This window comes from Ovis canadensis, chromosome 8 (genome assembly GCF_042477335.2).
Source record: "Ovis canadensis isolate MfBH-ARS-UI-01 breed Bighorn chromosome 8, ARS-UI_OviCan_v2, whole genome shotgun sequence".
In the NCBI taxonomy this organism is placed as follows: domain Eukaryota; kingdom Metazoa; phylum Chordata; class Mammalia; order Artiodactyla; family Bovidae; genus Ovis; species Ovis canadensis.
In genome coordinates this window covers 58,969,924-58,986,460 of record NC_091252.1, presented here as the reverse complement: position 1 = coordinate 58,986,460, position 16,537 = coordinate 58,969,924, and the positions used below count along the sequence as shown (strand labels likewise).

General features: G+C 41.4%; 1 protein-coding gene across 1 annotated transcript in view; it reads right to left on the bottom strand.

Annotated features, from left to right (window-relative positions):
- The window catches only part of RRAGD (Ras related GTP binding D), a 38,183-nt gene that overhangs the window by 5,278 nt on the left and 16,368 nt on the right, over positions 1-16,537 (bottom strand). The window contains exons 3-6 of the mRNA XM_069598284.1: positions 11,683-11,882; positions 10,646-10,760; positions 9,812-9,954; positions 5,931-6,079 (exon numbers count right to left, since the gene is read on the bottom strand). Coding sequence (XP_069454385.1) covers positions 5,931-6,079; positions 9,812-9,954; positions 10,646-10,760; positions 11,683-11,882 — 607 coding nt within the window. The remainder of the gene's footprint in view (positions 1-5,930; positions 6,080-9,811; positions 9,955-10,645; positions 10,761-11,682; positions 11,883-16,537) is intronic.

Here is a 16,537-nt window from a genome sequence, read left to right as displayed (position 1 = left end):
ATGGAGGAGCCTGGTAGGCTGTAGTCCATGGGGTCGCAAAGAGTCGGGCATGACTGAGCAACTTCACTTTGACTTTTCACTTTCATGCATTGGAGAAGGAAATGGCAACACACTCCAGTATTCTTGCCTGGAGAATCTCAGGGACAGAAGAGCCTAGTGGGCTGCCATCTATGGGGTCGCAAAGAGTCGGACACGACTGAAGCGACTTAGCAGCAGCAGCAGCAGCAGCAGCATAGGAACCTGGAATGTTAGGTCCATGAATCAAGGCAAATTGGAAGTGGTCAAAAGGAGATGGCAAGAGTGAACATTGACATTCTAGGAATCAGCGAACTAAAATGGACTGGAATGGGTGAATTTAACTCGACCATTATATCTACTACTGTGGGCAGGAATCCCTTAGAAGAAATGGAGTAGCAATCACAGTCAACAAGAGTCCGAAATGCAGTACTTGGATGCAATCTCAAAAACGACAGAATGATCTTTGTTCGTTTCCAAGGCAAACCATTCAATATCACGGTAATTCAAGTCTATGCCCTGATCAGTAACGCTGAAGAAGCTGAAGGTCTTCTATGAAGACCTACAAGATCTGCTAGAACTAACACCCCAAAAAGATGCCCTTTTCATTATAGGAGACTGGAATGCAAAAGTAGGAAGTCAAGAAACACCTGAGTAATAGACAAATTTGGTCGTGAATGAAGCAGAGCAACGGCTAATAGAGTTCTGCCAAGAGAACGAACTGGTCATAGCAAACACCCTCTTCCAACAACACAAGAGAAGACTCTACACATGGACATCACCAGATGGTCAACACCAAAATCACACTGATTATATCCTTTGCAGGCAAAGATGGAGAAGCTCTATACAGTCAGCAAAAACAAGACCGGGAGCGGACTGTGGCTCAGATCATAACTCCTTATTGCCAAATTCAGACTTAAATTGAAGAAAGTAGGGAAAACCACTAGACCATTCAGGTATGACCTAAATCAAATCCCTTATGACTATACAGTGGAAGTGAGAAATAGATTTAAGGGACTAGATCTGATAAACAAAGTGCCTGATGAACTATGGATGGAGGTTTGTGACATTGTACAGGAGACAGGGAGCAAGACCATCTCCAAGAAAAAGAAATGCAAAGCGGCAAAATGGCTGTCTGGGGAGGCCTTACAAAGAGCTGTGAAAAGAAGAGAAGCGCAAAGCAAAGGAGAAAAGGAAAGATATACCCATTTGAATGCAGAGTTCCAAAGAATAGCAAGGAGAGATAAGAAAGCCTTCCTCAGCAATCAATGCAAAGAAATAGAGGAAAACAATAGAATGGGAAAGACTAGAGATCTCTTCAAGAAAATCAGAGATACCAAGGGAACATTTCATGCAAAGATGGGATCAATAAAGGACAGAAATGGTATGGACCTAACAGAAGCGGAAGATATTAAGAGGTGACAAGAATACACAGAACTGTACAAAAAAGATCTTCACAACCCATATAATCACGATGGTGGGATCACTCATCTAGAGCCAGACATCCTGGAATGTGAAGTCAAGTGGGCTTTAGAAAGCATCACTACGAACAAAGCTAGTGGAGGTGATGGAATTCCAGTTGAGCTATTTCAAATCCTAAAAGATGATGCTGTGAAAGTGCTGCACTCAATATGTCAGCAAATTTGGAAAACTCAGCAGTGGCCACAGGACTGGAAAAGGTCAGTTTTCATTCCAATTCCAAAGAAAGGCAATGCCAAAGAATACTCAAACTACTGCACAATTGCACTCATCTCACACGCTACTAAAGTAATGCTCAAAATTCTTCAAGCCAGGCTTCAGCAATATGTGAACTATGAACTTCCAGATGTTCAAGCTGGTTTTAGAAAAGGCAGAGGAACCAGAGATCAAATTGCCAACATCCACTGGATCATGGAAAAAGCAAGAGAGTTCCAGAAAAACATCTATTTCTGCTTTATTGACTACGCCAAAACTTTTGTGTGGATCACAATAAACTGGAAAATTCTGAAAGACATGGGAATACCAGACCACCTGACCTGCCTCTTGAGAAACCTGTATGCAGGTCAGGAAGCAGCAGTTAGAATTGGACATGGAACAACAGACTGGTTCCAAATAGTAAAAGGAGTACATCAAGGCTGTATATTGTCACCCTGCATATTTAACTTATATGCAGAGTACATCATGAGAATTGCTGGGCTGGAAGCAGCACAAGCTGGAATCAAGATTGCTGGGAGAAATATCAATAATCTCAGATATGCAGATGACATCACCCTTATGGCAGAAAGTGAAGAACTAAAGAGCCTCTTGATGAAAGTGAAAGGAGTGAAAAAGTGGGCTTAAAGCTCAACATTCAGAAAATGAAGATCACGGCATCCGGTCCCATCACTTCATGGCAGATAGATGGGGAAAAAGTGGAAACAGTGGCTGAGTTTATTTTTCTTGGCTCCAAAATCACTGTGGATGGTGATTGCAGCCATGAAATTAAAAGACGCTTGCTCCTTGGAAGGAAAGTTATGACCAACCTAGACAGCATATTCGAAAGCAGAGACGTTATTTTGCCAACAAAGGTCCATCTAGTCAAGGCTATGGTTTTTCCAGTAGTCATGTATGATGTGAGAGTTGGACTATAAAGAAAGCTGAGTGTGGAAGAATTGATGCTTTTGAACTGTGGTGTTGGAGAAGACTCTTGAGAGTCCCTTGGACTGCAAGGAGATCCAACCAGTCCATCCTAAAGCAGATTAGTCCTGGGTGTTCACTGGAGGGACTGATGTTGAAGCTGAAACTCCAATACTTTGGCCACCTGATGCAAAGAGCTGACTCATTTGAAAAGACCCTGATGCTGGGAAAGATTGAGGGCAGGAGGAGAAGGGGACGACAGAAGATGAAATGGTTGGGTGGCATCACTGACACAATGGACGTGGGTCTGGGTGGATTCCGGGAGTTGGTGATCGACAGGGAGGCCTGGCGTGCTGCGGTTCATGGGGTTGCAAAGAGTCAGACACGACTGAGAGACTGAACTGAAACTGAAGATAGTTTTTCTCCCTCCCTTCTCTATTTCCCCACTTCTTCACTTTTATTTCTTGGAACCATTTTCCAAATAAAACATGAACTTCAAAAAAAGAAAGAAACATGGACCAAAGACATGATTTTATTTAGTGAGAGTTTGAGTAAGATATGTGAAAGCGACCTCAAAACTCTCTACCTATGTGTGCAACTAACTGCCTTAGGCAGAAAGCTTAGCTAAAGGGCTTTGGCTCAGTGAGAACTCAACTCTAGGAAATTTCAGAGAGAGACTACTAATGATCCCTGACACATGTCAACTTATTCATCTGTGTATGTTTAGAACAGGAAACTTGCTGCATTTGGAGTTTTAAAAGTGAAAATTCACAACTGAGGATTTTAAAGGAACTGTATACAATGAGTGCTGTTTATTTCACTCTTTCATAAAAGGCAGTCGAAAAATATAGGAACAGAGACATGAACAGAATAAGCACCATCTTCAGCCCCATACAAAGTTGAGGGATGGTCCCATATCCTTCTATAGGTTCAGTGATTTTCAGTCATAGCTGCACATTAAAAGCATCCTGGAAATTTTTATAAAATGAGCAAACTCCAGGCTCTTCTCCCAGGAACTCTATTCTAGTTGTTCAGTGGTGGGCCCAGATGGCTGTATTTTTTAACCACCTTCCTTTCCAAGAATCCCACTTCTGCTTTCCATCCTCCCCTTTCTGCCAGAGCAGTCAAAGATGATCCGAGAAAATGCAGACAGACACCAACACGAGGACAAATCAATCAGTAAGCATCGACCGTCAGCAACACTAGCAGGACGCACCACTGAGATTAAGGCAGCAAAAACCAAGCGAACCACTTTCTGCATATGCAAAGCATCAAGCTCTTTATAAAGCCAGGGTGATTGATTCATTGCATTTGCCTGGGACTTTTCAAGTTTCAGCCCTGAAAGTCCCTTTTCTCAGGAACCCCCCTCCCTGTCCCAGGCAAATGGAGATGGTTCAGTTCAGTTCAGTCGCTCAGTCGTGTCCAACTATTTGCGACCCCATGAATCGCAGCACGCCAGGCCTCCCTGTCCATCAACAACTCCTGGAGTTCACTCAGACTCATGTCCATCGAGTCAGTGATGCCATCCAGCCATCTCATCCTCTGTCGTCCCCTTCTTCTCCCACCCCCAATCCCTCCCAGCATCAGGGTCTTTCCCAATGAGTCAACTCTTCGCATGAGGTGCCCAAAGTACTGGAGTTGCAGCTTCAGCATCATTCCTTCCAAAGAAATCCCAGGGCTGATCTCCTTCAGAATGGACTGGTTGGATCTCCTTGCAGTCCAAGGGACTCTCAAGAGTCTTCTCCAACACCACAGTTCAAAAGCATCAATTCTTTGGCGCTCAGCCTTCTTCACAGTCCAACTCTCACATCCATACATGACTACTGGAAAAACCATAGCCTTGACTCGACGGACCTTAGTCGGCAAAGTAATGTCTCTGCTTTTCAATATGCTATCTAGGTTGGTCATAACTTTCCTTCCAAGGAGTAAGTGTCTTTTAATTACATGGCTGCAGTCACCATGTGCAGTGATTTTGGAGCCCCCAAAAATAAAGTCTGACACTGTTTCCCCATCTATTTCCCATGAAGTGATGGACTGTTAGCCACCCTAAAAAGCAAACAAGTTTAATGTGATATGAGTGAGAAACTTACCAATAATTATTTCCTTTTTGCTCATTATTTCTAAATTTTCTAAATGAATCTACTACTTTTTAACAGAAAAGTAATATAAACCTTAATTATGCTTTTATGTTCCAAAGAATTAAGAAAATTTTCAGGGTACAAATAAGTGAAAACAAAAGGATAAAAAACTATGTAGACAAAATGGCACCAGTTTTGTTGGAAGAAAGGGAGGAAAGAGGGGATAACAGAAGAAAAGGTGACAGGAAGGGAGAAAAGGAGTAAGAAAACTCCAGAAATTTAACACAGGGTTCAGCTCTAAGATGGTGAAATTCAGTGATTTTATTTTGCTCTGTATACTTTAAGTTTTCAAAGCATTTTTAAATAATGAACATGTATTGCTTATAAGAAAGAAAGGCTATTGGGAATTTAGAGTAATGGTTTAGTCACCAAGTCGTGTCCGACTCTTGCAACCCCGTGGACTGCAGCCTGCCAGGCTCCTCTGTCCATGGGATTCTCCAGGCAAGAATACTGGAGTGGGTTGCCATTTCCTTTTCCATTTGGGTAAATCATCTCCTGATTACTAGCAAAAATTCTTAACTACATCAGTAAGCTGATATTTGCCAGTTTAGACGGGGGGCAGGGAATATGAGTATCTTTAAGAGGTTAATTGCTTTTATTTCAAAATAAAACTCAATTTGGTCCTAAAAAATATTCGGTGATGTTATTAAGTATACGCATATCTTCCCTTTTTTGGAATCATGATGCCACCCCTGTATTTTAGGACTAAAGAATGGACAAGGGCTGAATAGAAGTTTAAAAAAGTGTAGCTTTAAGACTGTATGAGTTTCATCCTTTACATAGGGAGGACAAGTGGTCACAGCATCTCTAAAACCCTCTAGAGGTGTGGACCAAGAGGGAGGCGTTGGCCCTCCCTGTAGGCTGTGGGCCCTCCCTGGGGTAAGGGACTCTATAGCCAGGCAATAACATCCCAGCTAGCCTCACTCCCAGAAAACCTAAGGCCCCTCCCTGGGAGGGGGTCTAGGTTCCACTATCACCTCACGGCAGGGGCATCACTAGAGGGCAGGCTGGTTCACGGATCCCAAAACCCCACTGATGGGGGCAGGAGCCAGGCGAGCCTGTGACTGAAGTCTGGAAGCCTCCAGAGGCACGGCTGCTGTCCACCCACATTCAACAAGCAGGAAAGGCAGTATCCGTCTGAACAGAAATGCTTCATTTAAATCACACACACACACAAATTACCTTTTCTTTCAAAGCTTTCCTCTCTGACAAAGCACACAAGAGCCAGAAACTTTGTCACCTCTTTTAAATAAAGAACTGTTGTATTATTCAGCTTTATAATGGCTGTTGATTCCTTGTCATAGGGGGTTCCTGCTCCATCTTCTTTGAGGCTAAATGAGAACAGAAACCAAAACATATTTGACCATTAAGAACTACAATTTGTAACCCAGCAACAAGATCGGATTATCACAAAGAATGATAATCGTACCGATAGGGAGTCTACACTTACAGTGCTTTTCAGCTAAATATCTCAGAAACACCCAATCACAAGAATGTACACAGTGTATGATGGTCAATTTCCTACTGACACGCCAGGTGGCTGAACTCTCCATGCACCTGAAGAACACAGGTGACAGGTGGAGGTTAGTTCTTCTCCTCTCTGTGGCCCATGAGGGCTTCCTGCTTTTCGTGACAGAATAACCAGGCTATCCAAAGCACAGCCTGATGAAAGACCAAGAAGGGGTGAAGAATTTTTCCAAAATAAAGCAGCCTGAAGAGGCAGCCAAGTGCTGGGCTAGATCCCTCATCTGGGGAAAAAAACTGCAATAAAAGAGAGAATTGGGACTACTGATAAAATTTAACAAAGGATTCTATATTAGATCATAGAGTCATGAAGCCATGTTAAATAGGCTTAATTTGGTCCTGTAAGAAAACATCCTTGTTATTAAGAGACAGACGCTCAAGTATTAACAACTATAGTCTAAGGATCATGATCTATAACTTACTCCCAAATGGTTCAGCAAAAACAAATGTATATGTACAGTCATCCCTATGGAGCAGGCTTAGGGCCTGGGGTTGGCTCTAAGACTCCCCTCAGCAGATACCAAAATCCAAAGATACTCAAGTTCCTTATGCATCTGCATATAACTTATACATGCGCATGCTAAACTGCATCATTATGTATCTGCATATAACCTACATACGTGCATGCTAAGTTGTGTCATTCATGTCCAACTCTTTGCAACCCTACAGACTGTAGCCTACCAGGCTTCTCTGTCCAAGAGAGTCTCCAGGCAAGAAAACTGGAGTGGGTTGCCATGCCCTCCTCCAGAGAATCTTCCTGACCCAGGGATTGAACCTGTGTCTCTTATGTCTAACTGCCCTGGTAGGCGGATTCTTTACCTGTAGTGCCACCTGGAGAGCCCAAACCTACACACACTCTCCCATTTTTTACTTGCCTTTTGGCATGTGGGATCTTAGTTTCTTGACAAGGAATCGAACCGATGCCCTGTGCGGTGAAAGCCCAGAGTCTTAACTGCTGGACCATCAGGGAAATCCCACTCCTCCTCCCCACCATACACTTTTAATTATCTTTAGATGACATAAAATGTCTAATACAATGTAAATATTATGGAAATAGTTGTCAGCATGCAGCCAATTCAAGTTTTGCTTTTGGGAACTTCCTGGAATATTTTTCTGAATATTTTCAATTCACTGGTTGGTTGAATCTGTCAATATGGAACTCACATGGGGGGCCAACTGTATTAGAAAAGGAGTGAGCAAATATGGCTCACTAAAAACTGGTGAATCCCAGAGAAGGGTATATCGGAGTTCACTGTACTATTCTTGCATATTTTCTATAGATTTGCAATTTTTTTTCAAAATAAAAGGATAAATAAATATTTAAGAAAAGGTGTGGCCTGCAAACACAAATTACTTGGGTTTGAATCCCAGCTCTCTTATTTTACTGTATAAATTTGGGCAAATTGAGTCACTTCTTTGAGCCTCGATTTCTTCATTGTATATTAGCAGTGATTACTTCAAAGTTTCCTAATGCAATGAAATAATATATGCATAACACTAAGCATAGTGCTAAGAGCATATACAATGTATAATGAATGTTAACTGCTATTATCATTATTGATATGACCTTTGTGAACAAAACTGGGCCCTTTGAAGACACTGATATATCCAGTTATGTATCTTTTGTTTATAGACAAAGGAGGATGTCATATACCTTTTCCTTATCTGAAACTGTGTATTTTCAGAATCCCAGCTGAGATTCCTCAGCAGACCAGCTCACCTACCTCTAGGGTCTCCAATTACAAGGCTGACTGCTTCCTGGCTGTGGCATGCACCCTCAGCCACCCTCTGCAGGTCACCTGGGCTGGCTCGTGGCCACTCTAGCAAACAGTCTCAAGAAAGCCCAGAACATATGCCCCATTTGTGACCCAGACCCATACTGGTTCTTACTGAACAGGGCAGGTTCCCAGGCACACTGCATTCTACCACAGGAAAACAATCTGCCAATAAAGCCCTGCTCTCTCCTCTGCCCAGCCCCTTCTTCCCAGTGTGTGTTTGAGCTGGATAAAAGTAACTCTGATTAACATTGTTTCCATGAACAACTTACCATTTATGTCTAATTACCATAAGGCAAAATAATGATTATGCACATCATTAAGTATGTGCCAGATTAATTGTGCTATTCATTGTTATTTGATTATGACAGTTATCTAAACTATAATCAGGATACTTTCATCCTCCATGACTATTTCAAGGTCATCCACTTAACAGTTTAAAAACAAGAGAATATTGCAAGGCAGCAGTCTTGGGAAATAAGGTCTATTTCTAAAGCCAGAAGGCAGTGTTTAATAATAATAATAAGGAATTCCCTGGTGGTTCAGTGGTTAGGACTCCACGCTTCCACTGCAAGGGGCCCAGGTTCAATTCCTGGTCAGGCAACTAAGATGGCTTAGATGGCTTGGATGAATAAATAAACTTTAAAAAAAAGTTTTAAATAATTAAAAAAAATAATAATGGCAGATACACTTGGGGTCCACCAGGGGCGACCTAATGATATTTCATCCTCACTACAGTCCTGAGAGGTATGGATCAGTTTCCCTGTTTCATAAGGGAAGGGACTGTGGGTGGGCATGTATGTGTAACAGTTAACAGAAAGAGTCTGAACTAAATGGAAGAAAAAAGTGGTGAGACCAAGGCTCCCTAGAAGCTGGCAGAGAAAGCTGCATAAAAGGCCACAGCCCAGTGAGTAAAGAGAAAGATGAAGAAATGCTTTACCCCATCAATGACTGTGAGATGATATCGTGAGATCCGATATAAACAGGCAGCAACAACCTAATGCCTTAATAAGATAGTTCATACCCACTCACTCTGTACAAAATCCTGAATTCAACAAATTTACTATTATGGGGAATTATTTCTGTGTCCAGTAACAAAATCAATTTTCCTCATTCCTTATTTTGTATTCTTTTATATGTACAAGAAGTTCGGTTTTCTAAGAAGGTTAAGGCTGTAATACTAAGCAGGTAATGTTGTTTGCTTAGTTTTATAGTTCTCTGCTACCCATAGCAAAAGACAATCAAAAGTATACTGGGAAAAAAAAATCCAGCCATTATTTCCTATTATAAAGAAGGTAACAGAACTATGGTTAATATGAGATATTTATGTAGAAACCCAAGGATCCTAATACTTTCCCTCAAGTATACATGACATTATGATACGTGACAGATTTTTCAAGAGAGGAACTAGGAATCAGATGAGTTCAAGTACTAATTTAGTTCCATAATGATAGTGTGAGATGGGGTTAGAAACTTCACCACTCTGAACCTCAGTTTCCCTATCTGTAAAATGGGAATAGTAATTCTCACCTCATGGAATAGTGAAGAATTCAATGGTATATATAGGCAATGAAATTATCAGCATAATGCCCAGGCATTTACTCAACAATTTTTTATTATTATTATCACATACTAAATGGTATATTTATAGATCTCAATCATTTCAAACAAAAGTATTAAGATCAAATAAGTAAATTCAAAATACCTCAAGGGTTACAAAAGAGAAATGTGCTTGATGGTGGCCTTTCAGAATGTTCTACTTACCCATAAATACACGAAATATCAATGACCACATCGATCATGTCACAGCAGAGCTCGTACGTTTGCATATCCACAGGGGTACTATCTGTTGCAATGTAAATCTTACTGACCACATCAAAGAGAAACGCCTTTTCAATTCCAGAATTCTGAAACAAGAAGGAGATGCTGCCTTAAAGGGATAGGTGGTTTTAGAGCATGACATGGTTACATAAAATGATATGACATCCTCAGTCTCAAATACGAACTAGCAAAAATTTCGGTCGTTCCATTTTATTACAATTTAAACCTCATTATCATGAACATCTTTATAATGGACTTAAGAAATGAAAACTGGAATTATCACACAAATTTTACTAATTTTAAATGAAAAAGTAGATTTTAAAAGTCTAAACAAACAAACTCAAAATTGTGCAGTGAGAATCAATGTGGATACAACTAAAGGTCTGTGGTAATTCTACTTTGAGCTGGTAGTTTTTAGGACTCAGCCAGCCACCATATCATTTATTCACAGTGTTAAACAGATTTTTAAAAATTCAACATCATGTATCTTATAGCCAAAATCAACTTTTATGCCCTCTACCTCTGACAGGACTCTATTAACACTGAATGATTGCCTACAACTTCAATAAACATTCCGACTATACCAGTGAAGTATAGGAACTGTCCTGGGAGTTAAATTTTAATGGACCTAAAACAGTATGTAGGCACAATCTTCAAATGTAATATTTCAGAGACCTTGAAGTACTGTCAGACCAAGTAGAAATAAGATCGTTTTCACTCTTGCAATGTTATTCTTAAATTCTGAGAATGACTAATGGGATAATATTATTTACTTACTGAGATAAAGATGTTTAGCAAATTCTCCAGGGTGGGAAGTTGTGGAATCAGTTTCTGAACCACTTTGCTAAAAGCTTCAAATATTGAATGGTCATATATGCTTGTCAGATAAAAGCTGAAAGACGAAACAGTATTCCATCACTTTTTACCTTTGACTGAGGAATAGGCTGTTCAGACTATGTCATAACACTAGTATCATGCCTTCTGTAATTACTACAGCTCTTATACACACATTCTAGCCCCTTCAGAAGTCAAAACCACCTAGGTAAAAAATGAACATGAGAACTCCCTGGCGGTCCAGGGGTTAGGACTCTGTACTTTCGCTGCCAAGAGCCAGGGTTCAATCCCTGCATGGGGAGCTAAGTTCCCAGAACCCATGCAGTGCAGCCAAAAAAAGAACATATCTTAACAAGACATTTCTGTCCAACTCCCCCAAAGCAAGAACTGTGCGTAGTCTCTGCTGACTGGCTGGACCAGAAGGCTTAAAAATGCAGATGCATGTGCCTATATCAGCCTCCTTACATTCTCCAAGAGAATCTGCACTAATTATCTTTATGCACATCTCTCAAGTTATAACAGTTACATTATTGATACTGAAGTATCTCATCTTTTCATTTTTTTAATTTGCCAAATGAATGATGCATACTACCCCACAAAAATTACAGAGAAGTGGCTTTCCTCTGTGAATATTTACTTCTACTTGATTTTTTTTTAGAGGATTCCTTATGATTATAGATACTACCTATAATAGTAAACCTCAACATCGATTAACTTCCTGGATGCAGTGTATTTTCTGGTTTTCTCTTCTGTGTGTTTCATATGAGGAAGGCTTAGCTTTGATCTTTGGTCAAAAAAAATTTTTATAACCCCAACACTCTTCTGAAAGATTGGCGTTAGCACACGCAAAGCTCACTTTTCCCAAATACTATCCTGATGTCTACAGCACAAAACAGGGTACACAGGTCAATGACTGTCTGTGCCAACTACTCATGATGATTTTGGGACCCCAGTGGTCCCTGAGGCATTTCTGTTCTCACCTGAGATGAATTTTTTCTAGCCCAGCATCTGCAAGGTCATCATTTGCCCTCTGATGAATGTCTCTCTGGGTTTCAATTTTGTGGTCATCTGACAGACCATCCACTTTGTGAATAAACACCTCAAAGTTGATGTCGGTGTTGACTTTGTAGGCTCTGGTCACTGTGAGGTGGAGCCTGGCCAAGGCCTCCATGTAATCGTCCTGGGAAGAAAGCACAGGCATGTCAGGGAGGCCTCTCTGGGGCTTCTTGCTAAAGCCTTCTGGGCTGCCTTTCACAGTCTCCCACCTCACCCCACCCCCAGCTTTACTGAGGTATGACTGGCAAACACCGCATGTATTTAAGGGCCACGACGTGTTTTGATATACAAACGGTCGATGGCTACTTTGGGGGCACAGGGCAGAGTTGAGTGGTTTTCCTCTGTAGAAACTCCTCAGAGATAGAACAGCCTGCAAAGCCTAAAATAATGACCATCTGAGCCTTTTTAAAAAGTCTGCTGACCCCTACTCTACAGTAATTGCCCCAAGTAACACAACGCTATTTTCTTCTTGTTCTACAGATGATACCCAAAATAACACAATGAACGCCTGTGTGTATGCATCTCTCTTTTTAAGAAATCAGACAGTAGCTATCAAAGCCCCATGTTTCTCCCCATCCTGCCAGCCGAGCCCATCACTCTACCCCACATCTTCCAGAGGTAACCAGTATCTTGACTTCTGCCTTTAGCATCACTCACCTCTTTATACATTACTATCAAGACATACCTATGTATCCTTAAACAACATACAGAATTAATTTACATTATTTAAAAATTTACAACAATATCAACTTGCCTGTGGATTACAGTTCGCCTTCTTCGTGCCCATTATGTCAGTGAGATTCACCTTTGTTGAAGCACATAACTAATGCGTGATTCCTATGAATAGTTCTATAAAATTCCACTGTGGATGGTCTATAGTTTGTCACTGACTTGCCTGCTGATGGACATTCAGAATGTTTCCAGTTATGTGTTAGATCAGAAGATGACAATGTGGCCAGTCTCACACACAAATCTCTGTGCCTGTTTGTGAGTTTCTTAGGGCCTACCCTGAAGTCAGGCTTGTTGGGTCAGGGGATTGAGCACCTTGAACTTGACTAGATAACATGTAAGAACCCCTGCTCCTCCAGACTCTCATCAGCACCCAGGGTTGTCAGATCTCTTCATTACTGCCAACCTAAGGGTACGAATATGTCTCGGTTTTTTGTTTTTGTTTTTTTCCCCTGGCTTCATTGCTTACAGGATCAAGTTCCCCAATCAGGGATCAAACCTGTGACCCTCAGAGTCCTAACCACTGGACAACCAGGAAATTCCCCAATAGGTCTTGTTTTTATAGCAAAAAGGAAAGGGATCTTCAAAACAAAATTTAAAGGACTTTTTCACCCCCTCATTCTGACTCCAAATCTGGACAAATGAAGAAAAGCCAATAAAACAGGGGATGTTTTGGGGCATTCTTGTATTCCCGAAACTAATTAATAAAAATGTACCCCTATGTATGTATATGTATGGCTGAGTCCCTTTGCTGTCCACCTGGAACTATTACAACGTTGTTAATCGGCTATAATATAAAATAAAAAGTTAAAAAAAAAAAAGTAGCTGTCCCATTCTGCATTCCTACCAGCAGTGTAGAAGTTTCAGCTGTTCTCCGTGTTTCCTAACACTTGGTATTACCCGTTGGTTGGTTTGTTTTTGTCTGTTTCAATTTTGGCCATTCTGATTGGCATGGGGTGGTATCTCATTGTAGTTTTGATTTGCATTTTCCTAATAACTAGTGATTTTGAGCATCTTTACATGTGCTCACTTGCTAACTGTATCTCTGGTTTGGTCATGTGTCTATTAAAATATTTTACCCATTAAAGAAAAAAAATGTATCCCCAGTCTTTGGATACATCAAAATACTAAGATTCTAACAAGAAACTATGAAGGGAGAAAAAGACCAGACAGTCATTTTCATCCTTCACACTCTAAAGAGTTGTTTAAAATGAAGAACAAACATTGGACGCTGTGGAGTGGTTTAGTCATGTCCAACTCTCGCGACGCCATGGACTGTAGCCCACCAGGCTCCTCTGTCCATGGGATTCTCCAGGCAAGAATACTGGAGTGGACTGCCATTTCCTCCTCCAGGGATTGGATGCTGGGCTAAGCGTTTTGGAGAAATTCTAGTTTAATAATTTGGGGCACTTTCTTAATACATTATAATATCTCAGATAAAAAACAAAGTCATGACTGTACAGTTCCACATATAGAAATTCTAGACAAGGCAAACTATTCTATAGAGACAGAAAGCATATCATATCAGCCTGAGGCTGGAACCTGAGCAGGGGGTACATCTGAGAAAGGACACGAAGCTTTCAGCATGGTGGAAACATTCTTCAAGTTAGAAGATGGTTAGAAGGTGTATAGTGGTTGAACTGTGCACTTAAAATGAATGTAATTTGGGACTTTCCTGGTGGTCCAGTGGTTAAGAATCTGCCTTGCAGTACAGGGCACGTGGGTCAGGGAACTAAGATCTCACGTGCGTTGGAGCATCTAAACCCGTGTGCTGCAACTAGTGAGCCGCACGCCACAATTAGAGAGCCCGAGCACCACACACAATGCAAGATCCAACATGTTGCAACCAAGACCTGATGCAGCCAAATAAATATTTGGTTAAAAAATGAGTGCAATTCACTGTATGGAAGTTACACACTTCAACAAGTGTTCTTGGTTATGTCTTAACTGAAGAGAGGAGTTAAGGGCCATGTGTCTGTAGCAGAAGCAGCCAAGGTCAAGAGTGTGTCATGATCTCAAAAGATTAGAAATCATTCCTTTAACCTCCCTGCCAAGCACATGAAATAGTCTGATTACCAGCAAACTGATGAAGTGGCACAGATCTATAGGAGCTAAAAAATGACATGACAAAGAAGAAAATATTTGATTACTAGAGCAGAGAGACAGTGAGTGATTTTTTCTCCTATTGTGCTTATTATCTTCTACAACAAATTTTAAAAAAAGGAAGAACACACTGCCTGGCTTCTATTCTAAAATTAGATCTAGGAATTACAGGCAGGTCACAATCACAATCACCCACATGAGTTAAGCCAGCACTCTAGTTTGGATCCCAAGCACCTGTGAAATTGCTCCCGGGGCAGGGTGGGGGCGCTTCCCTGGTGGCTCAATGGTAAAGAATCCACCTGCCAGTGTGGGAGACACAGGTTCAATCCCTCATCTGGGAAGATCCCACAGGCCACAGAGCAACTAAGCCAGTATACCACCACAACTACTGAGGCTGCGCTCTAGACCCCGCATTCCACTACAAGAGAAGCCACTGAAATGAGGAGCCATTACACCACAACTAGAGAGAAGCCCCCACCCCAATCTCTGCAACTAGAGAAAAGCCAGAGGGGCAGTGAAGCTCTGTTTGACACAACACAGCCAAATAATAAAATTATTAAGAAAAGAAAAAGAAATGGCTCCTGGGGTGGGGGCCAAGGGTGGCCCTGGAGACATGCTACCTTCTGTGGGCTGCCCAGGGCGGGCAGTGTCACTTGGGTAGTTCATGGGAAATCACTCTTGATGCCTTCATTCTCTTCTATTTTACAACATAATGTGAGGACACATTTTTCTCCTTGGTGATATATATATCTGGCAATCCGGTGATTGTGAGGAATTCACAAGCGAAAAATAAAACTAGGAGGTGTCAGACAAACAGAGCACTGCTTAGACTACTGCGGTGACCTTCAAGAGTTGCTGAGCCTTTCCTCAAGTTCGGTTTTGTTTAGTGTCTGCAATCACATCAAGTAAAGATTCCCACAAATGTGATTTTTAACAGTTTGCTTCCAACAGAAGAGTCTATCAGGCAGACTTGGAAACTGCTTTGTTGAAGAAGTTAAATATTCCTTATTTTCAGTAAATGACCACTTTTAACAATGCTTTTCCCTACCTTTTAAAAAGTGTAACTTAAAAAGATGTATTTCTTACACTTACGCATTTTGTTGCCCTGTGGCCAGAACAAAACCCAACAAGCCAAGAAACAAAACAAAGTACACATTTACCAACCCCTATTGAAAGTCCACTTTTCATGCTCAGGTTAAATTAAAACCAAATTACAGCTACAATTTAAAAAATAGGCCCAAAAAATTAAAAACAGAAAATAAAAACTGCCAAGTATGGGAGGGAGAGGCATAAATTTGGAATTTGGGATTAACACATACACACTAGCATGTCTAGTGTGTGGGCTCAGTCCTGTCCGATTCTTTGTGACCCCATGGACTGGGGCCCACCAGGCTCCTCTGTCCATGGGACTGCCCAGGCAAGAATACTGGAATGGGCTGCCATTTTCTACTCCAAGCTATCTTCCCAACCCAGGGATCGAACTGATGGCTCTTGCATCTCCTGCACTGGCAGGCGCCACCTGGGAAGCCCAACATATACACACTAATGGCACCCCACTCCAGTACCCTTGCCTAGAAAATCCCATGGACGGAGGAGCCGGGTAGGCTGCAGTCCGTGGGGATGCAAGGAGTCGGACACGACTGAGCGACTTCCCTTTCACTTTTCACTTTCATGCACTGGAGAAGGAAATGGCAACCCACTCATTGTTCTTGCCTGGAGAATCCCAGGGACAGGGGAGCCTGGTGGGCTTCCGTAGATGGGGTCGCACAGAGTCGGACATGACTGAAGCGACTTAACCGTATATAAAATAGATAACCAACAAGAACCTACTGTATAGCACAAAGAACTATACTCAAGATTTTATAACCTATAAGGAAAAGAATCTGAAAAAGAATATATACATATATATTCTTCAATATATATCACCTGAAACTAATACAATTTGTA